Below are 25789 nucleotides of genomic sequence, written 5' to 3'. Positions count from 1 at the left end.
GATTTACAATAAGGAAAAAAAAATTATGTAGCATTTATTTGTCAACAGGTTTACCAAAGATACTGTCCTTTACAGTACTGAAATCCTGGCTCCAATTTCACTCTGGAGTTACATTTCTCAGCCATGGAGAAAAATCTTGGGACATCCTCAAGTTTTCCACATCTTCTTAGGAGATCAATCAAACGAGATAATGTCATATACTTATCTAGAAACAAAGAAAACTTCAGATATGGGGAACATTTTATACTGTTTGTTTTGTTGGTTATAATTCTACTTCATTAAACTATAATTTAGTTCACACAAAGTAGATTTTTAAATAAAAGTAACAGAATGTCTCAGGGTATAAGTCCCTAAAAAGACTGTATGGCCGACTAGATGATCTACTAAATCATGTAGTCTGGGCTAGGCACAGTGAGATAAGGTTCTAAATAGGCTAATCTAGAAAAATGCATATTTCTTGTACCTTTTCTATTGTTTTGGGGACTAAAACCTTAGAGAAACAGCCTCTACCTAGGTAATCTAGACTTTCAACTGTATTGTTAAGAAATACTGATTTAATTACACAGGGCAAGTTTACTGCCTGTCTCTGAGAACCCCTCTTCTACTTACTGTTGCTAGGAAGGATGTGGGAACAGTACAACCGACAAATAATGTATGGGGTGGGCAATAAGAAATTTGTCTCCAGTCTCTCTTTGATATGTATATGTAGCTAACATACCATATGCTAGCTTACCATTCTACAACCTTAGCATATTAGTCCTCATATTTTAATTCCATTTCACCTTCTTCTAAGAAAAACATAGTTAATTCATTTCTTTGATCTCAGGAATAATTTCCTGGCAGGTTCCTAGAAAGTCTTCTCCCAAATCTATCTAGTTCTCTAATCACTAACATACTAAGCTTTGAGAATAATTTAATAAATCTTTTTTAGGACTATAAAAATAATATATAGACACTACAAGAAAAATAAGAAAAAATATAAAAAGTATCAAAAAAAAAAACCATTCATATTTCCAGCTAGAGTAGCACATTTTGGTGTGTTTTCTTTCATATATTGGAAAATCAACCTATATATAAATGTAAGCAAAGATACGTATTTCTTTGCTTACATTCATAAAAAATCAACATCTGTTTACATATATACAAAACTGGAGTCACACTTGGGGCTTTGACTTTGATTGGTTTTGACTGGTTTTAATGTTGACTTTGATGAGCATTAAACGATATACATTTCCCAATTGTCATTAAATAATCTTCCAAAACATGACTTTTAATGTTTGCTTAATGGTTTACTTACTGATGATTCACATGATTTATTTCTTTATAGTGGTGTCTTTAGATATTTGGGTGCTAAAGTTTCAGTTAGCATAGGACTAGGGATTTGTAGAGGACTTGTAAAAAACTTTACATAAGCTATTCTGAACATGTTCTTAGGTTGAATTTCTACAATAAAAAAAAAAAAACAGAAGCTTGCTTTAAAGCTATTTATCCTTGACTCTATTTTGCTATTTGAAAAGAGAAGATACAATATAATTCAGCAATTTTTTCTGAATAGATACACAAAAAATTAAAAGCAGAGACTCAAACAGGTATTTGTATACCAACGTTCATAGCAGTGACCTTCACAATAGACAGAAAGTGGAAAGCGTCCAAATGTCCATTGCGGTTGAATGAATAACCAAAATGTAGTACATACATACAAAAGAATGTTGTATGTTGTATGTCAGCCATAAAAAAGAAGGAAATTTTGACATACACTATAACATGGATGAACTGTGAAGACATTACACCAAGTGAAATAAGCCAGACAGAAAAAGGCAAATGCTGTGTGATATCGCTTATACGAGGTGTCTAGAATAGTCAAATTCATAAACACAGAAAGTAAAATGATGGCTGCCAGGGGTTTGGGGGAGAGAAATGAGGAACTGGCACATAGACTTACAATTTGGAATGGTGAAAAAGTTTTGGAGATGAACAATGGTAATGAGTTACACAACAATGTGAAAGCATTTAATGCCACTGAATTGTACACTTAAACATGGTGAAGATGAATTTTGTGTTACATATATTGTACCACAATACAAAATATTATTTTTATTAAAAAAAGAACATCTGGAAACACTGTATCTACTCAATTACAGAATGTCGAAATAATACAGGTTGATAATATCATTTGTCCCCTTGACACATAATCTTGAGTCCAGAGAGAGATTTTATCACTCCTTTTAGCAACACTAAAAAGGGCAAAATAAGAATATGGATTCAGAAAAAGACAATTCAAATACTGGTCTTGTCCTTTAGCTATGTGAATTCAAGCAAATTATGCAAACTATTTGATTCCAATATACTTATTTTCCTAAAATATGATTATAATATTGACTACAGTTGTGCTACAGAAATAAAGGCATGAAAAATATTTATAAATTATAAATGTTATTAATAATATTTATACCTCCAAAAATTTTGATAAGAAATAGAGTAACTACTCCTTAATAAAACAACAGCATCTGGAAGCTATATTGGATTAAGCAAGAACTAAAGGTTAAAATTTCTGGCTAAAATTTTTTTGTATGATATTGCTAGTATTGCCAACATTGGGAAGGCAATTTCTTGAATATTTCTCCCCTTATATACTACTGAAATGTATTTGTTATTACTTCAAGTTATAATTACCATTAATAGATTAAATTACATTCACTTGTCTTTTGGCTAACCAGGAAATCTGACAAAAGGCAAATCTCTGCGAGAAATCCATTAAAAACTAAAATGTGTATTACCCTCTAAAAAACTTAGCTGGTCCATCTTTACTGATGAACATTAGGAAGATATGAAAATAGTTATAGGGTAATGAGATATGGCAACATGCAGTGCTACGGTATTACAAAGCACAGGATTCCTAACTTTGCCTGGGGGTGCTGGGAATTTCACGTAGGAGCTGACCTTTGAGAAGCCTCAAGGATATGAGAAAGAACTTACTAGACAGACAAAGGCATTCCAAGTAGCAGAAAGCATGCTCCAAGAGGGAAGAGAAGAACAGTGTGGGGAGTGTTGGTAACTTTGATATCCACAAAGGAAGAGGGATAAGAAATATACATGGCCAAATAATTTTGGGCCACATTATTATTAAGATAATGCTATGATTTTAGACTTTATTCTGAAGCACTAACCTAAATTTTAAGCAAAGGGATAGCTTTTGAGTTTTAGAACTGATAAAGTCCTATGATGGCCCAGAGCAGCCAGAGTCTAGAGACTGGAAGATGAGTTGGGAATCTGCACTAATTCAGATGAGAGGTGATATGGGTCTTCTTTAGAGCAGTGGGTTAGGATATGACAGATTGGATGTGTTACCTAGCTATCAAGCAAACTGGAACTGATGAAACATGTTAACCAATTAGTATGAAGAAAGAGGAAAGCTCAAAGCGATCTGGAAATTCTGAGAGAGAAAAGGGGCAATCTGTCATAATCATAGTAATTAGATCCAGAAGACGAATTTTTCAACTAGTTAAATTAGGTCAAATTTGTACAGAAAGTTTCTGAAATAAGCTAAAACAGAGCATTAAAGTATAGGATGAGTTACTGAGGATAACCAATAACGTACACATAAAATTAATGTAGATACGTATGTTTTAGGATAATTCCAACAAAACAGATCTGTGGATAAGTATACAAAGTACTAGTAAGAATAAAGCACACAACACAAGATTAAAAATAGTACATAGATTATAAAAATTTACTTAAAATTTTGTGGGTTTTTCTGAGACCGAGTCTCATCCTGTCACCCAGGCTGGAGTGCAGTGGCATGATCTTGGCTCACTGCAACCTCCGCCTCCTGGGTTCAAGTGATTCTTCTGCTGTATTTTTAATTGACTTGGTGTTTTACAGTCATTAGTGAATGATTGATCCATTCAATAAACATCTACGTTGCCACATCCATGTGCCTGGCATTTTGTCTGATATTGGGAATAAAAGATAATATGGTGTGATCCCTGAACTTGAGGAGTCTACAGTATAATAAAGAACACAAATATGCGCATAAATATTTTTAGCAAGATACTATAATAAAGATGTAGGGACAAAGTAACCCAGGATTAGGGTTACCAACTCATCGCAGTTTGCCTGGGACTTTGTTAGTATGGGAAGTCCTGTAACCAGGAAAACCTTTCAGTCCAAGGCAAATCTAGGATGGTTGGTCATGCTACCCAGCATCACATAAGACATTTTTTAATGTAGGTGATGGCAGTGGGATGCAGATTTGCTTTCTGCCCCCCTCCCCAAGAGGGACATATTTTAGATTATGTGTTTGGAAAGAGAAAAGGGAAAAGAGATAAGGAAGCTAAAGTTCATTTTAGGCCAAAGGAAAAACCCTAAGCAAATACTTGGACATGTGGTTGTACATCATTGGGTGTTGCTGGAATACATGATCCTTATATTGCATTTATAAATAATTGTTTTATATTTGTTTACAAACAGTCCAAAGCAGCCAGTCTACTAAGCCAATTTTTTGGGGAAAAGGGCTGCTGCCAACTAACAGAAACTTAGGTAAAACAAAACCCACAAGACACATGAAGGCTTCTTCAAATCTTAGAAAACTGTAATGGGTGAGATCCTTCAAATCTTAGAAAACGATAATATCTTTAATATTCACAATGGAAGAAGTTTGTTTTTTAAAGAAATACAGTTAGATGATTGTCTCAAAGGGAAAGACTATGAAATGGGAACAGCTTGGGACAGAATGAAAATATTATGTATATTACTTTTAAATGGTAGTTTAGAGAAGAAGAATAAGAGATAACACTGTGGAACACAGGTAGAAATGGAAGGGAGAAAAAACAACACAAGCTGAAGCAAATAAAAATAGGTCTGGGCAATGTGGGTGGCAAGAGGAGCCCGTATTTTGGACCAGGGTGAGTTGAAGAGGTAAGACAGTCAACTTTTCTCACAGCATTCTTTTAAATAACATCTGAGTATACTCTGGAAAAGACAGAACAAAAAAACCAATGAAATGGCCCGTGGTAGTCCCAAGGTGAAAAAAAATAAAAATAATAAAGAGAAACTAAAGTTTTGATATTACTGTAAAATAGACCATATTTTTTCTTTTCAATTTTTGTACTAACTCGGGATATTTTATTTGTATGTACCAACTGATGTTTTCTAAATTCAAACTTCTTTTTATTGAAAGCATCAGTAGAGGTAGCATGTAGAGCATATCTAGTTCTTTGAGTTGCCCTGCTTGAAGGACTGCCACCTCTGTGTCTCTGTGGCTCTAACCAGGCAGCTCTGACTGCCTAGGGCATCAGCCTGAGAGGAAGGCAGTGGGGTTTAGAAGAATTGAAACACAGCTCTAGGACTTCCCCTGCCATTCAAACTCTTTTTAGTTAACACAGGTAGTAATATACACCACCGGTTAGTCAAACAGTTCCCATCTCTTTCTTTTCCTCTTCCTCTCCTCCCTCCCTGCTTCCCTTTCTTCCTTTTCTCCCTCACTCTTCTTTCCATCCAATATTTGTTGAGTACCAGCTAAGCTAGATATCCTTCTAAATTCTGGAAACACAGCAGTGAAGGGCAACGTTTCTGGTCACTTGAAGCTTCAGTTCTACGATTTGTAGTTTTTTTGTTTTGTTTCACAAGCGCTACACAAACCCCAAAAATCATTAAAAAAAAGCCAAACCCCAAAAACCCAACTACACCGAAAACAGGATAAAAGGACAGAGAGCAAGAAGTGGTGCTACTCCATGTAGGCCAGTGGGGGAAGGGCGCTCTAAGGAAGAAGTAGCACTGGAGCAAAGGTTCAAAAGAAAATGATGCAGCAGCCAGATGGACCTTTGGGAGGAGCGTATTTCAGGAAGTGGAAACAGCAAACAAAAAGGCTCAAGGCTGTAGTTGGCTTGGATGGTTGCCTACCTAGTTTCTATTGTCCCTTTCTTCTTTACTATTAGAATTCTGATACTATTCTACAGGGCATTAGATTTGGCTAAAAACATTTTCCACCTTCTTTTGCAGCCATAAAGGTGATACTACTGAGGGTTTTTTTTTTTAATAAAAAGATGATTTGTTGGTTGACAAGCCCTTTAGCCCAGCTCTGCACCCACCTTCCCTATCTGGGCCCTGGAACAATAATGCCCAGCACTGCAATAGTCATCTTGGACCATGAGGTAATGCTCAGGCAAGTCAGGGTAATGATGTGGAACAAAAAGAGAGAAGGCTCTGGTTTCTTGATGATACGGTGCAACCCCCATGCCAGTCCCTACACGGTGTACTTTTAGATTTCTTTTACAGAAGAGAAAATAAAAAGCCATGCTTTTTTAGCCTAAAATTTTCAGGGATATCTCTGTCACTTTCAATGAAAGCATTTCTAAACTCTTTGGAGGCTAGGGATGGAAACAAAGAGATGAATTATGACAATGCTGTAATAATCAATGTGGAAAATGGCAATGGCTTAGACCAGGGTGGCAGTAACAGTGATGGTAAAAAGTGATGGCATTCTAGGTATACTTTGAATAGCACTAGCAAAGGTTTGCTGATAGACTAGAGGTGATATATGAGAGAAAGATGAGACAAAGGTTATCTGTGAGGTCTGGGTTGGCATAACAATGAGCAGTGACGCCAGTCAGGTGAGAGGTGGGGATGGAGCAAACTTAGAGGGAAGAAAAGATCAGGTGCTCTATTTTGGACATTATAAGCTTGAGATACTACTAGACATCTGAGTGGGAATGCAAAGAGGTGGAAGTGTACATGAGTAAAACCTGCAGATAAATGTTTAGGACATATCAGCACATACATGGGATATAAAGCCATGTGCCTGGACAAAGTCACCTACGGTGAGAATATATAAAAAGAAAAGAGGTTTGGGAACTGAGGCTAGGGTGTTCTGATATTTAAAGGTCATAAAGAGAAGAGAGCTCGGACAAAGTAGACCGAGACAGTGGGCAATGGGGCAAAAGAAGAACCAAGTGAGTTTAGGATCTCAGAGACAAATGAAGAAAGTCTTTCATTGCGGATGAGGATAAACTGTGCCAAATATGATGACAGACAGGTCAAGTCGGCAGAGAACTGAGAACTGAATCTGATCTGGCAATATGGGCGTCACACTGCAGAAGCGACTTCCCTGGAGTGCAGTAGTGGATGAAACAAAATGAAGACAGCATGTTTCAAAATCCTTTAGAGAAAATTTGTTGTTGAGAAGAACTGAGGAAGGGCACAGTAATTGGGAGGGGAGGAGAGTTAAGAGTTGATTTTTACTGACTGATTTATTTAGAGCAGGTAAATGTCATAGCACAGTTATATGCTGATTAGAAAAAAATAATTCAAGAGAGAAAACCATAGGAATCAAGCCTTTTGGTAGGTGAGAAGCTGGCCACAGGTGGGATCATAGGCCTGGGGAAGACAAAGACTGAGGAATGGGTAAATTTGCTGACAAAGAATGGAGTTCTCTTGCAGGTACAAGTATTCTCTTAGTGAAGTAGGTGGCAAGGCTTTTAATTGTGGACAAGAAATGGGACAAGGGTGTTGGAAGTTTGCGGGGACAGGAGAAAGTGGGGAAAGGAGTTAGAATCAATGAATTCATTATTGGAATACAGTAGGATTGCCAGGTTTGTGCTCATAATTTAAAATGAAACCAGGCAACAGTGTTGCATTTTCCTCACAGCCATTTCAGCTACTGAAGCCCATGTGTGGAATAAGCAGGCAGTCTGATTCAACTAGGGATGGAGTCTACTGCACCTCCCTTTCTCCTTTTTCTTGCGTTTTTCACCAAACGGAAGAAAAAGGAGAAAGGGAGGTGACTGCGCTGAAAAAATAAAATCAGTGGGTATTTACCTGGCTTACGTTCTAAAAGCTGCTGTAAACGGAACACTGCTTGTTCGTAGTCTTGTTTTCTGAACATGAGATCAGCCATCATCTACAAAGATAAAAGTTGGTTCTAAAAATACTGCCATGTTTTTTACACAACATATTCTTTCAATCAAGATTTAGCACTAGAAAAATATAGATGATAAACATGAGGAGGGGACAGCACTGTTTAAAAAGAAGGCATTAAGGTTCAAGCCCACCTTGAGCAGAATGCCTTGGATCAGTGTAACAGAAGATAATCAAGGATGTGAAGCAGATTGCTCTGCTTGCTGAATTGTATTTTTAGCAAAAAATATATTCCTAGCAGTTGCTTTCAAAACAGAAATTTGAAAGCAATTGCACACTCTACATGCTACTGTGGAAAAGATACCTCACTGGACCTGACTAAAATGATAATGAGAAGACTCAAAAACAAAACAAAATTTAAATCATAAATAATTTGAAAAATTAAAAATGAGCAAAACTACTGAGATTTTTCTTACATGTTTTAAAACGCAGACTTCATATATTTCTTTTTAACCACAATAACTTTGAATAAACCTCACAAAATGTCATCCATGTAGCTGTTTGCAAAAGTGACAAATATTTTAGTCCACGTAAAAGTAAGAAAAACAAAATTCTCATCAAAACAGACCATCTTAGACTGATATATGAAGTTTTTTTTTCCCCCTGTAACTCCAAAAATTCCAACCAAACTCTTAAATTCATCCAGCAGCTAACCAAGCATCCCCTTAGGCATAAATAAAAATTAACTAGACCCAAAAGGGCGTGTAAAAGCCCGATATAGCTTTATCTTTCTTATAAATAAAATCCTAATGATTCTGGGTCTTTACTGGTAAAATACACTAATGTTAGAAAAATGTTATTTCTTTCAAAACCCAACATGAGCCATGCCTCATCCTCTAGTAGTAGTTCTGTGGGGTAAAATTTAAAATTTATAAAACACAACAGCTTTTACTGTACTGAAGTTCCTTGGACTGACCGCGGTGGCAGCTTCATTATCCTGGTCACTCTGAAGCAGCATAGCACATTGCCGCAGGCAGCTATCAGGGTCATCTTGTGCCAGGTATAATTGTGCCAGTTCTAGCATAATCTGTAGAGCAAAAGACTAGACTTGTCAGATACTATATAGAATTAAAAGTGAATGAGGAAAATATGTGGATACAGATTAAACTTTAGTTGACAAGTCACTGCAATAAAAATGTCAAGTGTAATAGACAAAACACACACACACACAAACTATAGGTATGCCCATCTGTATTTTCTCTTACACTAGAAAAAAACAAAACAAAACAGAAAAACAGGTAGCAACTCACTTCAAAAGTAGAGAAGACATAATGCATTGTGAAAAGAACACTGGTCTTAAAACCAGGAGATGGTATTCTAGTCCCAGCTCCTCCAGGATGGGGCCAAGTCAGGTCCTTTCTCTCTCTCTTAACCTGCCTCTTCTCATTTGTAAAATAAAAAGCTTCAAGCAGATAATCTCTAAGGTATGCCTCAGATTTAAAAGTAGGATTCCAACTCCTTTAGCAACCACTGAAAAAGGTATCTGTTTGGTTATGCCTTGCTAAAGGTTGTTTGTGCCCTTTATCTGAAAAAATTATATTAATAAAAATTATTCAAACTAGTCATTAAATTCTAGAGTATAGCTGCCTTTTGTATAGCATCACTTACTTAAGTGTTCGTCCATTAATTATTTTCAAAAATTAATCATCTCTCCAGATCTTCTCAGATCTTGACAGAGTAAAAGCATTTTAGTTTTAACATAGCCAGTCATGTATGTAAAGGCACTACACCAAAATTATCTTTACATTTATTCTCCCACTGTGCCATATGAGGTCGTAGATTCAGTCTAGCCATTTTTGCATCCTAACACTAAACACCAATTGAAATACAGAGTGTACAACAGCTGTTTAATACAAGCAACTGAATTGGCTAAATGCAGATATTTGTGATTGAGAAATTATTTTATTTTACAATTATTTATTTTGATAAATTGACAATTATTTAAATTATTTTGATAATCAAAAACATAAATATTTAAAATAATTTTTCAGGTTGCTTATATTACTTGTTCCATTACAATTTTTAAACTCTAATGTTCTTTTTTTCTTTTCTTTTTTATTTTTGAGACAGGGTCTTGCTTTGTTCCCCAGGCTGGAGTATAGCGGCACCATCATGTTTCACTGCAGCCTTGCTTGACCTTCTGGGCTCAGGTGATCCTCAGCTCCGTGAGGAGCTGGAACTACAGGTACATGGCACCATGCCTGGTTTTTTGTATTTTTTAGTAGAGTGGGGTTTTGCCATGCTTCCTCAGCTGGTCTTGAACTTCTAAACTCAAGTGATCTGCCTACCTTGCCCTCTCAAAGTGCTGGGACTACAGGCATGAGCCTCTGCATCCGGCCTTAAACTCTAATATTCTTAAAGTAGGCATCATGTAAGATTTTGAAAGTTTTAGAGGAATAATAATCTTTTAACTTGTATTTTTGTTATATTTCTTTTAAAATCTTCTTTTTATTTTTTAATTTAATTTTATTTTTTGAGATGGAGTCTCATTCTGTTGCCCACACTGAAGTGCAGTGGCACAATCTCAGCTCACTGCAACCATCACCTCCCAGGTTCAAGCGATTCTCCTGCCTCAGCCTCCCAAGTAGTGGATTACAGGTACCCACCACCATGCCCAGCTAATTTTTGCATTTTTAGTAAAGATGGGGCTTCACCATGTTGGTCAGGCTGGTCTCAAACTCCTCGGGATCCACCCGCCTCGGCCTCCCAAAGTGCTGGTATTACAGGCATGAGCCACCATAGTCAGCCTAAAACTTCTTATTAAATAAACTGGCAACTTTTACATCTGAGGAAATTAGAGGACATCTGGAATAAAGGTACTTAAAATTTTATAAAGGTACTGACCTTATTATCTGTTTCACAATGAACCAGGGCCTCTCTATAAAACTTAATGGCTTTTTCATAGTCTCGCTGAGCAACAGAATATTTTGCAATCTCTGCACAAATTTCAGCTGCTAAATGTTTCTGTGCAGGAACTGCATCTGGCTGTTCCATCCGAACACGTTTTAGTACCCGAGCTTGTAATTCTTGAGCCTAGAAAAAAAATAAGGATAAAGGAAATTTAAAAAAAAAGAATAAAGAAAGGAAATTAAATTCTCCATAACTCACATATAGCATAATTTTACAGATTTATTTAAACATTATGAACCCTTGATCTAACAAAGCCTGATCCAAGGAAAACATCTTATTGAGATATCAAGAATGCACTTGTTTGCAAATGAGCCAGCATGCATATATCTTTCCAACAAAACACTATGAAATTACTGAGCCTTTTCCCGCTGTTACAAGTATGTATATAAGAAGTTCACTAAGGAAGAAATACGACTGTGAAACAAGCAAACGGAGGTGGGGCCTTCCCTGGGTAAGAATGTAGAGTAGTTTGTTAAATTGGAGGAATATCAGCCTTTCTACCAATCTATCTGAATACTGGAACATTGAGATCATTGAGATCTTCCTTTAATAAACGGTAAAAACTCCCATGTTTTAGGTCTTCAAGAATAAAATTTATGTTTGAGCTATGCATAATCATTTGCTAATGAATGCATTCATTTAACAAATAGTAAATGCATACCATGTGCCATATATTATGCTACACACAGGGTGCCCTTCTGGGGACTCCTGTCAAAATGTTAGCTAACAATTGCTCTGAAACAGGTTTTGTTTTATTTTCTCAAACCAGAGGTTTAGAGAGTCATACAGCATTCCTTTGCAAATGAAAGAAAAATATGAGTGTATATAGCATGTGGTTAAGTTTAATAATGTTTCATGAAATTTTTATTTTAGTTATATTAATATGTGTTTAAGTATGACAGTATACGTACATTTGTGTGTTTTGGGTTATACATATGCATACATCTGTACACGTTTTTACTCAGATATATACATATACACATACTCATGCATGTGGCTTCTAGTAAAAAACCTGAAAACAATTGGTTTAGACAGGATGATCTCATCTTGCAGGAAGGTGTCCTGGCATCCCTGAATTACTGTACCTCTACACATCAAGATGTCTTCCTTTGACATCACTTAGCCATTAGGAAAGTAGAAGGCAGGGAAAGACCCAGGGACCCATCTCTAGCACCTCAGGGGTAAGGGTACTATGCCAAGGACAGAAGTTTCCAGGCAGCTGCCTCCTAGCATTTTGTTAGGGAAGTCCCATCATTTATGGCCGTATACTGCTTTACATCCTGAACTTTAAATTCCAAGTGTAGGAAGGAAAGTGAAAATGAAAGAGAAAGAGGAACAAATATAGACAACAAAGGCCCCTGGCAAACTGCCCCCAGAGGACAGTTGTACCTTTTCCAAAAAAGTAAGTGGAAAATACTGCTGCCATGGGAGTACATAATAGAAAACCAAACTCAGTCTTGGAGGTCAGGTGAGAATTAAAGAATGGCTAGTACCAGCTTGCGCCTGTAATCCCAGTATTTTGAGAGGCCAAGGCAGGCAGAACACAAGGTTAGGAGTTCAAGACCAGTCTGGCCAACATAGTGAAACCCTGTCTCTACTAAAAATACAAAAAATTAGCTGGGTGTGATGGTGTGCGCTGTAATCCCAGCTACTCGGGAGGCTGACATAGGATAATTGCATGAACCTGGGAGGCAGAGGTTGCTGTGAGCCAAGATCGTGCCATTGCATTTCAGCCTGGGTGATAAAGCGAGACTCCATCTCAAAAAAAAAAAAAAAAAAGAATGGCTAGTAGTTATACCCTGGTGAGTTGGGGAGAAAGAAATAGGATGAAAAGATGGAATGGCTCATAGGCATTAGGAAGCACATGTGAAGGAAAGAGAATAAGGGATATATTGCTTGATCAAATAATTAGAAGAAAAAATGGTTGAAAAGATATAAGAATGTACAACAGGTAAGCCTGTAAAATAATCTACATTTTATCCTAGAGGCCATAGGAAGCTACTATACCACGTTTATAAGAATTGGCCTGACAGGATCAGGTTTATCTTTGGGAACCATCATCCTGATGTCACTGTGAAGAACTGACTAGAAAAAAATGAGACTAGAAGAGGATGGAATCAGTCAGGAGGCTACTGCAGGAATAAGCAAGAAATAACGATGGAGTAGGCTCTAAGATGACAGAGAGGGCTACTGAAATGCAGAGTTACTGGAAAAGTCTGAAATGTTTAGAAAGCAAAATTCCTAAGACTTGAGATTTCCCTAAATTTACCATTTCGGTCACTGCCAAAAACATTTAGCAACTTTGCAGAAACACTATGATGGAACCCCTAAGTTACATAATGCGGAGAATTAAGTCAATAAATGGTTGCTGAATAACTGAACATAAAATATCAAAAACTTTGATTCCATTTGTAAGTTCCTGTTTTCATTGCATCTTAAGATTTGTCTCTTTAAGAATATGCAGGATGTTATCATCAGGAAGAATGTTACAGTTCTTCAAACCTTATTAAAAATGAATAATCCCTGTGCTATAACATATAAACTTAAAACGGATTACAGTTTAAGGTGCTGGTATTGTCTAGCCATGGCATGCTGTTTTTTGGTGTTGCTTCGTATATCTGCTTTTATAACACAGGGGCTCATGCAATCATGGTGACTGGGATTAATGATACTCATAAAGAAGTGAAGTAAGCTTAATTTATTTCTAAAATATTTTAAAAGTCTACATTTACCAAAGATTACACTTTCCTTGTAGCTACTGGTAGCTAACCTAGGGCTGGTGCAATTATCTATCATGTGATTCAGAAAATAAAGGCTAAAAGGTACCAACAATTAAGGATAAGACATTCATATTGTTTAAGATTACATATTTTAATGATATCAAAAACTGACATGGATATCACAGAAATTTAATAATCCAAGCTCAATTCATTCACAACTAGAACAAAAAAATTTTGGGACATTCTACTGAAACTTGTGTGAGCATGCACACACACATGCACATGTGCACACACACATACACACACACACACACACCTGTCAGTTACACACACCTGTCAGTTAAATCTCAAAACCAAAACACTATAAATAATTTGCAGAATCCACAAGTCTTCTGGGTGCATGAAAATCAAGTGACTAGTACAGTATCCTGGAAAGCACAAAGGGTTAGGACTGAGACATCTGAATTCCACTTCAAACTTTTCTAATAATCAGCTGTATAATCTTGGACAAATACTCTTTGTGGGAAAATGAACATAGTCATATGTAAACTATTTGCTTACCTCAGAGCCCTGTTGCTTCCAACATATCACAGGAGCTCACAGACACAGAATAAATAGAATGAGATAAAAATAATGAAGGTCTTTTTTAAAAAAATAGAAAGTATTAAGAAGGCAAGTGATGATTAAGATGCAAATACAATTTCACTTTTATATCTAGAAACTAGACAACTGCAAAACAAACCAATATTATGGATCTTATCTGGGGAACATTTAGTGCCTCCAGGGAACTTGGGAAGTGAGATTATCCCTCTCAGAATTAAGCTGTAAAATAATCACATAATGGATCAGGCAGACAGGCAAAATTGTTTAAATGAGATGGAGAACCTAGAAGATTTCTTTAAAAATCTTCCAGTGTCTGACACTGAAAATATATCACATCCCGTTCCCTATAAACAAAGTTTCAAGCTACTAATTTAAAATGCATGATAATAATGGAAAAGGCAAAGGTAGAGTAGAATTTGAATAAGAAGACACGTGTAGCTAACACTGAAAAATAATAAAAGGAGGTTTAAATAACACAATAATAAAGCGAAAATGGAATAAGAATAATGTAACTAATTCAGATAAAAGTCAAGAAAACTCAGAAACAAAATATATTGTAATATGGCAAATATAAATCTAAACATAATTCATAATCATATTAAATGTTAACAAAATAAAATACATTAAGATTGTCAGAGTAAATAATATGCTGACAGATCATCAACATAAGGACATGGAAAACTGAAAGTAAAAGAATGCAGGAGACACATCATGCAAATACTAAAAGGAAGTTGGAGTTAGCTATATTAATAGAAGACAAAGGAGATTTTAAACCAAGAACCATTACTAGAAATAAAGAAGGCCATTTTATTATTATAAAGAACTTAATCACCAGGAAGCTATTGCAATTCCAAATCTGGATCATTCAATAATGTATCTTCTAAACAAATGAAGGAAAAATACACAGAATTAAATGGAAAAAGAGAAACACTGAAAGACTTCAACATTCCTCTCCTAATAGCAAATTACACAAATAGACCAAAACCAAGCAAACAAATAAATAACAGCCAAACCCTAAGAACAAGGAAGATGCAGAAAAATCAATCAACAAATCTGACCTGACATACAGTTGAACTAAGTATTTATTAGATTGGGGCAAGAGTAATTGTGGTTATAGTAATGCTAGAAACGCACTTTTCAAGTCCACGTGGAACCTTTACCAAAATTGATTATAATGTAGGATATAAAGCAAGCTTCAACAAATTTCAAAGAACTGAATCATTCAAAGTATGTCTTGGCACAGCGGAAGTGTGCTAGAAATCAAAATCAGAAAGATAGCAAGCAAATCAGAACTCCTTAAAAATTGAAATACTACACTTTTAAATAACCCATGGGTCAAAGAAGCAATCGAAGTGAAAATGAGGAAATGTTTTACACTAAATAATAATAAACTTGTGGAATGCTGATAAACCAGTGTCAAGAGAGAAAAATTTATTGCTTCAAGTTAATAAAAAAAGAACAAAAGCTTGAAATCCATTACTAACATACTATCTCAAGAGGCTAAAAAAAAAACCTAGTACACCAAACCCAAAAAAAGTAGAAGAAATTAATTATGAGGTTAAAACATTTAATGAAGCCAGAAAAGGAAAAAGTTGACTCATTGAAAATATTAGTAAGATAATAAACCCCTAGCATAATTGATTATTAAAGAATAAAAATAGAATTACTACCATCAGGTTTATAAATGAGGACCCTTTTCACTACATTTATAGACATTCAAAACTAAAGATACAATTAAGTTTATGTTAATAAATTTAGCAATAAACTACTTAAAAAATCTAAATTGATATAAGAATCAATTTGAAAATGATCAGTCTGAAATCTATTAAAGATTTCATAGATAAAAACCTTCCTTCAAAGAAGTCTCAAGGTCTGCAACCCTGAATTGTTCCAAACATTTAAGAATTAGCAGCTGTGCATGGTGGCTCATGTCTGTAATCCCAGCACTTTGGGAGGCCAATAGGGATAGATCACTAGAAGTCAGGAGTTCGAGACCACCCTGACCAACATGGTGAAACCCAGTCACTGCAAAAAATACTAAATATCCAAAAATTAGCTGGGCATGGTGGTGAGTGCCTGTAATCTCAGCTACTTGGGAAGCTGAGGCAAAAGAATCACTTGAACCTGGCAGGCAGAGATTGCAGTGAGCTGAGATTGCACAACTGCACTACAGCCTGGGCAACAAGAGTGAAACTCCATCTCAAAAAAAAAAGAAAAAATAAATAAATTAGCATCAACTTGCTGAACACAGATGTAGAAATCCTGAACAAAATATTATAAAATTCCAGTAATATCTTTTTAAATATTATATCAAAGTGACATTTATTTCAGGGATGTAAGTGTGGTTTAACATTTGAAAATAAATCAATTAAATATACCACATTTAAAAAGAAAAACAAGAGGAAAGACATACAATCATCTTGATAGATGCAGAGAGTACATTTGATAATATTTAAGTCACTTATAAAGAAGTTGTTAGAAACCAGAAACTGAAACATCATTAAAAAAAAATCAACCACTTGGGAACACATCTAAGGAAATCTGTGTAAAACCTCTATGTTGAGGACCACAAAATATTAAGAGAAAAAAAGATCTAAATAAATGGAGGAAGAAAGCACTAAGTAAGTTCAAATCTAGACTATGACACTAGTCATATGACCTCACACAAGTTATTCAACCAAGTCTCCTCAGCTATAAAACAGGATTAAAAAACACCAACCTTTCCTAATTGTTATAATAGCAGTAATAATATATTTAAACTGGATAATCCGTAAGTATTCAACACATATTTGAATTTTGACATATTTTCTGTAGCTGTTTGGCCAAAAGAGATTGCTTTCCTCTTATATATGGCGTATTTCCTTCTGCATCCATCTCCTACCTCATGACCACACTCACAAACAAATGTGTTTACCTGTTGTAATGCAGTGATCGCATCACCAGGTCTTTCCATTTTACTATAAACTTTTGCTAGAAGAACTTGACAACGTCCATCCTCCATGAGCGCTGACAGTTCATTTACTATGAAAGAATGAAATGTAACAAAAAATATTATTCCCCTTAAATAAATGTTTAAGTTTTCCTAGAATTTTAAAAACTGGTCTCCTGAAAAAATATGATTTTGAAAAATAGTGAATAAAGTTAAAAACTTCTCAGTTAACTGAAGACTGGCCAAAAAAAAAAAAAAAGATTTTAAATTAAAAACTAGCTGATTGAAAAGTTAAAGAACTGGTTAACAACTAGAGGCTTTTCTTAGACATACATAAATAATAATTAAACACCACAATAATTTCCATTTTTATTCTTAAGGGTATAAAAAATTTGTTTACTGAAGTCATTAAAAGAGTAGTTGCTATATGCAATTAAGAAGATAACTGCTCTTTTAAAAATCATAGATATTTAATAAGCAATAAAGTATAGTTACTAAGAGCACTGACTTTGATGTTAAACAGTATGGTTTCAAATCTAGGCTTTACCACTTACTAGACATTTAATCTTGAGAAAGGTACTTAACCATTCTATATTTCCCTTTCATCTATAAAATAGGAAAAACACTAGTACCTACCTCACAAGGTGGATGTAAAATTTTAAAAGCTAATAAGTTACTAAATAAGTTAAAATACACAAAGTAATGAAAACAAACTCTGGTACATGGTAGTACTATTTAATTATTTGATTAATGCCAAATATTGTGTGTCTAAGAACAATAAAAGACACTAGATAATTAACAAAAATGTTTCCTCTACCGTTTGTCAAGGGCATCATAGTTCATGACACACCATGCCGTCTTACCAACTAGGTAGACCTGGACATATCAATAAAACAGTTTCAGATTGCTAATTTTCAAATGGGTATGATTACATTTGCTTCAAAGATTAATATGAGCCCTGATGAAATAATGTATGAAATGTATCTGAAGGCCTCTAAGTATGTCATGGGTATGCTCGGCAAATATTAAATGAAAGCATTTATATTACATAAATATACCCACTGTAAATAAAACATATGATACTTGAATCTCTCTCTCCCTACAAATGTTTCAAAATGTATATCCATATTTTGGCCTTTCGCGTGTTTCAAAAGAAGATCTGACAAATCCATGCATATATTTTTATGGAGGTAGTAACACTTCATACAATAAATACATTTATAATTAGGAGAATTTAAGCACCAACTTCATCAAAGCTAAACTGAAAGACCATTTTGAAAATATCAGAAAACTTACAAAGTGCTTCTCTCATCATGTGTTCAAATGTATTTTAAAGCTACACCAAACATGGTGTTGGCAAAAGAAAAGAAACGTAACACAAGGGAATAAAACAAAGATTCCTATCATCAGAGTAATGTATATAAAGGAGTTTATTATAAAATAAAGGACACAGTTCCATAAATGGCACAAAAATAAAATTGGCTATCCATTTTGGAAACTATATAGTAAAACTTGTATGTTGAGTAAAGTACATGGATTAAACTTCTCAATATAAAAATTAAAACAACAGAAATGACAAAAATATATGGAAGTAATTTTATAATGTTAGGATTAGGGAATGTCTTTCAGAGTAACAAGAAATTCAGAAGCCAAAAAAAGTTATGACAAGAGGATATAATATATGATCATTAATTATTCTATTTGATCAAAAATACAATAAACAAATCTGATAAAGCAAAGGCAGCCTGAAAGAAAATATCTATAATATGAATATCAGTTAAAGGATTAAAGACATAGAATACAAATTAAAAGAATTCTTAGAATAAGATATACAAACAAAATGATACCTAACTTTATCACTCATCAAAGAAATGCGAATTAAACTAAGTTTACTTTTCATGACTAACGCTACATAATGTCAGGAAGTTTTTAAGGTTTTAGCCTTAAGAAAGAACAACAGAGCAAGAGTTAATCCTAGGAAGCAGAGAGAGGTATACATATATGTATATAAATAAGGATTTTATCTCAGTACTGCTTCCAACTATTCCCCAATCTAAATGTCTATTCCAATAGGAGACTCATCAAATCAATTATGATTATTAACATACAGTGGACTACTCTACATATGCTAAAAAATAAAGAAAAGTTATATTTCTATCAAGGAAAGATGTTATTAAATAAAAAATGCATACAGCAAAATATAAGTGCGCTATAATCCATTGAGACAGAAAAGTATAATAATTGTGTATGTATGAGAGAGACAAAGATCAGTAGCAGGGAGACTGATTATCATGATATACAAGTTGTTAAATATCATTTTCTCTGAATAGTGGGAGAGAATACAACTGAATACAACTTTTATTCACTGCTGTAATCTTTAAATTCTGGCAATGGGCAATCACTAGATTTTATTAAAAAATAAAGATCCTAAACAAGTAAGTTTTTACAAACTTGTAAGAAGGTAATTTGATAGTATCCAAATTTTAAATGCACAAAATCTTCAACTCAGCATCCTATTCTAAGAAATACATGCAAATTTACACTAAGGAATGATATAATGATATTCATTGTAACATGGCTTACAATATCAAAAAAAAGGAAAGCAAATTAAATACCCAATAATTTCCAGAAAATAAACTAATTTATTGGCATTATGGAACAATGATGCCTGTAGATAGAATAGTATGAATAAAAATTCCTAGAGGAAAATAAGATATATAAACAAAATAATACCTAACCTTATCATTCATCAAAGAAATGCAAATTAAATGCACGATATACTGACATCAAACTATCTCAGACAGGAAAAGTAACACAGTTTTGCAAAGGAAAAACACATTACACGTATACACACACACATATATAGATAATATATTAAATTACAAATTACTAGGGAGATAATTTGAGAGCAAGACAAATGGAATTCATAGGAGAAACAGATGACTTACGCATTATATTCTTTTATAGTGCTAGAATTTTAAAAAAGAAATGTGCTGCTTTTTTAAAAAGTAAAGACTGCAAAAATGTTAATTTGTTTAAATATGAAGTAGTTGCAATTTAAAGATAACTTACTTTATATTATTTTGGAAAGTAAGCTATATTTCCATAACATACTTAACTGTTTCATAAATCTGCTACTATTTTAAAATGCCACATTTTAGCAGAGTGGCATTCTGATAAAAGAAAAAATATGCATGTATTTATATAACCAACCACATATAAAATATTGAGGATACAAATACATATTTATGCAATATAAAAATAAAATGGATCAGACTTATCAGACATTTTTCAAACTAGAAAGACTTTCATACCAGGTTCATGAGCCAGAGCTTGTTGAAGAACTTTTTCTGCTTTGTCATACCATTTCAATTTTAGTAAGAGCTCAGCCAGGTCATAGCAAAGATAATTCTGTCCACTTTTCAGAGCAGCTTCATAGTAACTGATCGCCTAAATGAAATCCATTTCATTTAAGGGAACAAGGCAATGAGAATGGCGTTCAAGCACAGCTATTGTACACATTATAGACTTAAAGCGTAGGTATAACTGGAAATAACCAGGAAGAATTGTAGGCATATACCTGCCTGTCAATTAAGTACGCCATGCTTCTCAGAGACTAGATCATCACAACTAACATTTCTTTCTTTTTTAGACAAAGAAGCCTCACTCTGTGGTCCAGGCTGGAGTGCAGTAGCGCAATCTCACCTCACTGCAATGTCCACCTCCCAAGTTCAAGCAATTTGCTTCAGACTCCCAAGCAGCTGGGATTACAGGCGCCTGTTACCACACCCGGCTAATTTTTTTGTATTTTTAGTAGAGATGGGGTTTCACCACATTGGCCAGGCTGGTTTCAAACTCCTGAACTCAAGTGATTCACCCATACTGGCCTCCCAAAGTGTTAGGATTCTAGGTGTGAGCCACTGCACCTGGCTAACAACTAACATTTCTTACAATAAGTAGCTAAAGAACGGTACTTGGCAAAGAATTTTTTTACAGGTTTTATGAGGCCAGTGAACTTTATCAAAGACATACATTTTGCTTGCTCTTGTACATATGGTCAACAATTACCAGGAATAGGGTAAGAATATAACAGTTAAAGAAAAATCTGTTTTCCCTACTAGAAAAAAAATAAACTCAAAGCACATAGCTTGCAAAAATTGATGCAACAGAAAGAACGTTTATCATATGTTTTGTCACATAATAAAAGAGATGTAAGAATAGCAACTTTATGGTAATTGATTTGGTAGCAAGGATTTTAGATGCAAGATGAAGCCTGAAGTAAACTCTAGGGTGCAAACAATCATTACAAAAGGAAGCAATGAAGAATCTGAGATACTGAGAAAGACTTCAAAACAAATCCCAGTTCATAAACACATATTTGGAGTTTAACCATTAAAGATGCAAATGGTGCCTGCTGAAGCTTCTCGAGAACAGGGTATGATAAATCTGATGCAAGAGACATATTTCAAACCATAAAGAACTCACCTTTGAGTAGTTGTGAGTTTTGATAAATGCTTTCCCCATTTTGCTTGCCAGTGTTCCATCTTTTGGGTTCTGATTTAATGCTTGCTCATATGCTACTAGGGCTTCTTCAGGCTAATATTGCCAGACACAAAAAATAAGCAATAAAAAGCATAACTTGATCCAATTAAAGGGCAACATTTCTATAATTAAGCTCTGCATTTGGAATATTACATAAGATTAAGTGTATATTGAAGGATAGGAAGTTTAACAATTTCAAAAAGGTGATAAATAAGAAGATAGGTATGGGTAAGTATAATTCTACTCATATTAATTGTGCTCTTGTCTATATAAATAACAATATGTGAACTAGGAGATACCATCTGACTTTTCATTTCCAGAAGTCATTACAACAGCCAGTTATAGAGCATTGGAGAATTGGTTCCCTTTGAAGAAAACACCACCTTAGTCTGTAGCTCCTTTTATCCTTCTGTATAAAGAATACTCCCACCATACTTCTGGTGTCTTCTTTTTTTTTTTAGGCAGAGTCTCACTCTTTTACCCAGACTAGAGTGCAATGGTGTGATCTTAGCTCATTATAGCCTCCACCTCTCAGGTTCTAGCAATTCTCCTGCCTCAGCCTTCCAAGTAGCTGGGATTATAGGTGCCTGCCACCACACCCGGCTAATTTTTGTATTTTCAGTGGAAACAGGGTTTTGCCATGTTGGCCAAGCTAGTCTCAAACTCCTGACCTCAGGTGACCCACCCACTTCAGCCTCCCAAAGTGCTGGGATTACAGGTGTGAGCCACTGCCCCCAGCCTCATCTCTATTTCAAATAACAATACTGCTGAATTACTGGATCTCAACTTTAAAAAAAAAATAAATTTTTAAAAATTGTAACAGATATCTCCCTTTTATTGTGAAGACTGGATCTTCAAATATTAAACATTATTTTAAAAAACACTCCTTTTAATAGAAAGTTATACTCATCACAGATAATTTTTTAAAAATTATGGTTTAGTAAGATCAGAAATTTTACCTCTAGAATATTCAGGTATGCATCACCAAGGAGAAGAAAAGACCGAGGGTTGGGCATTCTTTCAGCAATTTCTCTGGAAATCAGACCAACTCCACTTAGTATATTGAATACAGGTATATTTTTCCAAAAATAAAATGAAATAAAAATTAGCTCGCTTATTTCAATTAGCCAGTAGCCTTCCGAATATCTCTAACATATCTAACAGAATAATATTAAAAAAAAATCTCTTGCATACCCACACCCAAACTGTTTAAGCTAGATCAGTTATTTCTGTCTTTGAATCTTCTATTTTCTGAAATGCAGGTAACTAAGTACAGGCAGATAGTAAATATCTTAAGTTCTCCTTATCTAGACCTACACATTTTGCTCTCTTTAATTTTGAAATCATGCGGGAGTGAAGGTATCAAAAAAAATGATGAGGGAATACAATTCTACTGTCCTCCTATGTATCTTGAGCTCTGATACTCATGGCACAAAGTATATGCTGAAATAAATTACCTGAAAAAAATACAAAGTCTTCTATTTCAGTATCTGTTGCTTACATTTGACCTGAAAACGTGGACTACTAAAGGTCAAATTACCAAAGGTATTGAAATAACAATGTAGTGCTAAGTCTTTGACATACAGCATTTCATCTAATTGGTCTAAAAACTGAGAAATAGTATCCCAATTTTACAGATGATGTGAAGAATTGCAGGTGCTATGCCAGATCTTCCTGAAACAAAACCTATGCTTTAAACTACTACATTATAGTACATCAAAAATAAATTAACCCTATTTGAATTATTTTCATATCATTAGAGATGACAGTGATGATCTTTTGGAAAACACCTTAGAAAATACAATCTAGGAACTCCAGTCCATCCATCTAAACATGTGGCGCTGCTCAGTTTCTCTGTATCATTCAGAACTTAAAAGAATCTCAGCAGCTTTTTGACTTTGTTATAATATAGATGAACTAAGCCTGAATTACTTTGTCAACAGTTTACTCTGCTCTCAAGAGCTAAAAATGTTAACTTTCTCTTACATAGAGCATATACTTCTATGTTTACCTTTCCATCTGGGGATAAGAGGAAGAGCAATCTCTCTCTCTCTCTCTCTTTCTCTCTTTCTCTCTCTCTGTGTGCTTGTGTGTGTGTGTGTGTGTGTGTGTGTGTGTGTGTGCTGTGTATCCCAATAACTCATAAGGGCACCATTGTGATATACTTTTAAGGTCATGCTCTTTCACCAAGAAATATCTGTAATCCACACCTTAGCATGGCATATACTAAAGTAACTTTTTCGGGTTTTTTTTTTTTTTGCTTCAATTACTATACTGAGTAATAAATATGCCTGCTTATCCCCTGGATTACTGTTACATTACATGATGCTCTTAAGTTCTCTTTCCCTTCTCAAACACAAAGATCTAGGGTCTAAAAATAATATTTGATAGAGAGCTGATAAACTATAGTAAACCAGTTTGAAGAAATCATAATGATGTTTTAGGGAGAGCAAATAACTTGGTTAGAGTGACTATGGTTTGTGGTAGAAGGAAGCAAGATCACATTAAGATAAAGATCTGTAAAGTATCTGCAAAGCAGTTGAAAGAAAGTTAAAAAAAAAGGAAATTAATCTGAGTGGCTAAAAGTGTCAAAATTTAATGGGTTGAGACAATTACTTACCTATAACAAGTGATATATAACATCTTATCTTTTCTGTGCTTCAGATAAATATCTGCCATTTTTTCTCTGGCCTCTATAAAATAAGGCTGTTCGGCTGTAACATTTCGAAGGATGCTTAAAGCCCGCTCAGTATCTTCTTGGGCCAGAGCCAGGTCTGCATTAGCAATGGTAACTCGCACTTCTTCAGATGTTCCAGAAAATTCATGGATGGCATCTTGTAAAACTTTTGCTGCCTCATGCTGTAAAGATGAAATTAAAATATCATTCTTCCAAAACAGTGAACAAATAACACTAGAAAGGGAGATTTTCTAATAACCCAGAATGAATAAATGCTAGTACAGTTATGACATTTATGAAACAAATTGATAGAATTTTCCTGAAAACCATAAAAATTTAAAACTAAACCCATGACCAAAATCAGATGAGGCTGTAAATATTGGTTAGCTAGATAAATGTTTTCACAACTAGAACAACAGCAGCTGCTACACAGGGTCACTACCACTATAATTTAATGAGCACTTACTTGCCCCCTGCATTGCATAATGAATAGCTAGTACACAGTGGCTCTTCATTAAGTGGCAGATTACTTTATTCCCTCCACCATAACAACATTGTTTTTATACTTTAGGTTAATCTACCTCATTTCCAAATGTGTACCTTGATGAATCTAAAATGTCATTTAAGATTCATGTCAACTTTAGAGATTATAAGAATTTCAGAAATGTTAAAATGTAAAAAAAAAAAATGTACTTAGAATCAACTCGATAGGGTATAATTGGTCTTACTTGTTAAATGTACTTTAAGTTAATTAGTAAAATAGAAATTCTCTCAGGCCTGTAATCCCAGCACTTGAGAGGCTGAGGTGGGTGGATCGCTTAAACCCAGGAGTTTGAGACCATCTTGCATCACACAGAGAGACTCTCTATAAAATATTTTAAAAACTAGCTGGGCATGGCCCAGCTAACTGAGAGGCTGAGGTGGGAAAATCTCTTGAGCCCAGGAGTTTGAGGTTGCAGTGAGCTATGACTGTACCACTGCACTCCAGCCAAAGACACAGAGTGAGACCTTATTGCTAAAAAATACAACAAATACATGGAAATTCTTTGTGATTTGGCAAATATTTAGAAATACGCCCTTCTTAACTTTCATTAAAATATGAAAAATAAGTGATTAGCAAATGCTGCAACCTAACACAACTAATATAAATGACTTAAAGTTCTTCATTTTCAACAAGGTTTTAATTCTCCCAGAATTACTTTCTATCTAATCTGTATATATTATGATTTTTTAAAATATCTGACTTCATAATATTCCTATGAGTTCACCAAGCTTTATTTATCAAGTATTTATTTTGTTTCCTCAACTACTAGAATTTCAGGTTGGTACTTTCTTTTAATTTCAGTAGTTCTGGAGTGTGCATGAATGTGTGTTTGTGTATATGTGTGCAGATCCTTTTAGGGATTCATAGAACTATAACTGCATTACGTTATTACTTTCATGGTAACCAAGAGAGTTGTACATCATGTCGTATGTTCCATTGTAGCCAACATG

General features: G+C 34.7%; 1 protein-coding gene across 1 annotated transcript in view; it reads right to left on the bottom strand.

Annotated features, from left to right (window-relative positions):
• Positions 1 to 25789, bottom strand: part of TTC21B (tetratricopeptide repeat domain 21B) — a 76437-nt gene that overhangs the window by 16011 nt on the left and 34637 nt on the right. Inside the window, exons 15-23 of the mRNA XM_002749378.8 lie at positions 24239 to 24477; positions 22578 to 22650; positions 21562 to 21672; positions 20391 to 20526; positions 17062 to 17168; positions 10759 to 10947; positions 8831 to 8941; positions 7816 to 7897; positions 55 to 205 (exon numbers count right to left, since the gene is read on the bottom strand). Coding sequence (XP_002749424.3) covers positions 55 to 205; positions 7816 to 7897; positions 8831 to 8941; positions 10759 to 10947; positions 17062 to 17168; positions 20391 to 20526; positions 21562 to 21672; positions 22578 to 22650; positions 24239 to 24477 — 1199 coding nt within the window. The remainder of the gene's footprint in view (positions 1 to 54; positions 206 to 7815; positions 7898 to 8830; positions 8942 to 10758; positions 10948 to 17061; positions 17169 to 20390; positions 20527 to 21561; positions 21673 to 22577; positions 22651 to 24238; positions 24478 to 25789) is intronic.

Source organism: Callithrix jacchus, chromosome 6, assembly GCF_049354715.1.
Source record: "Callithrix jacchus isolate 240 chromosome 6, calJac240_pri, whole genome shotgun sequence".
Classification (NCBI taxonomy): Eukaryota; Metazoa; Chordata; class Mammalia; order Primates; family Cebidae; genus Callithrix; species Callithrix jacchus.
This window is presented reverse-complemented; position numbering and strand designations above follow the sequence as displayed.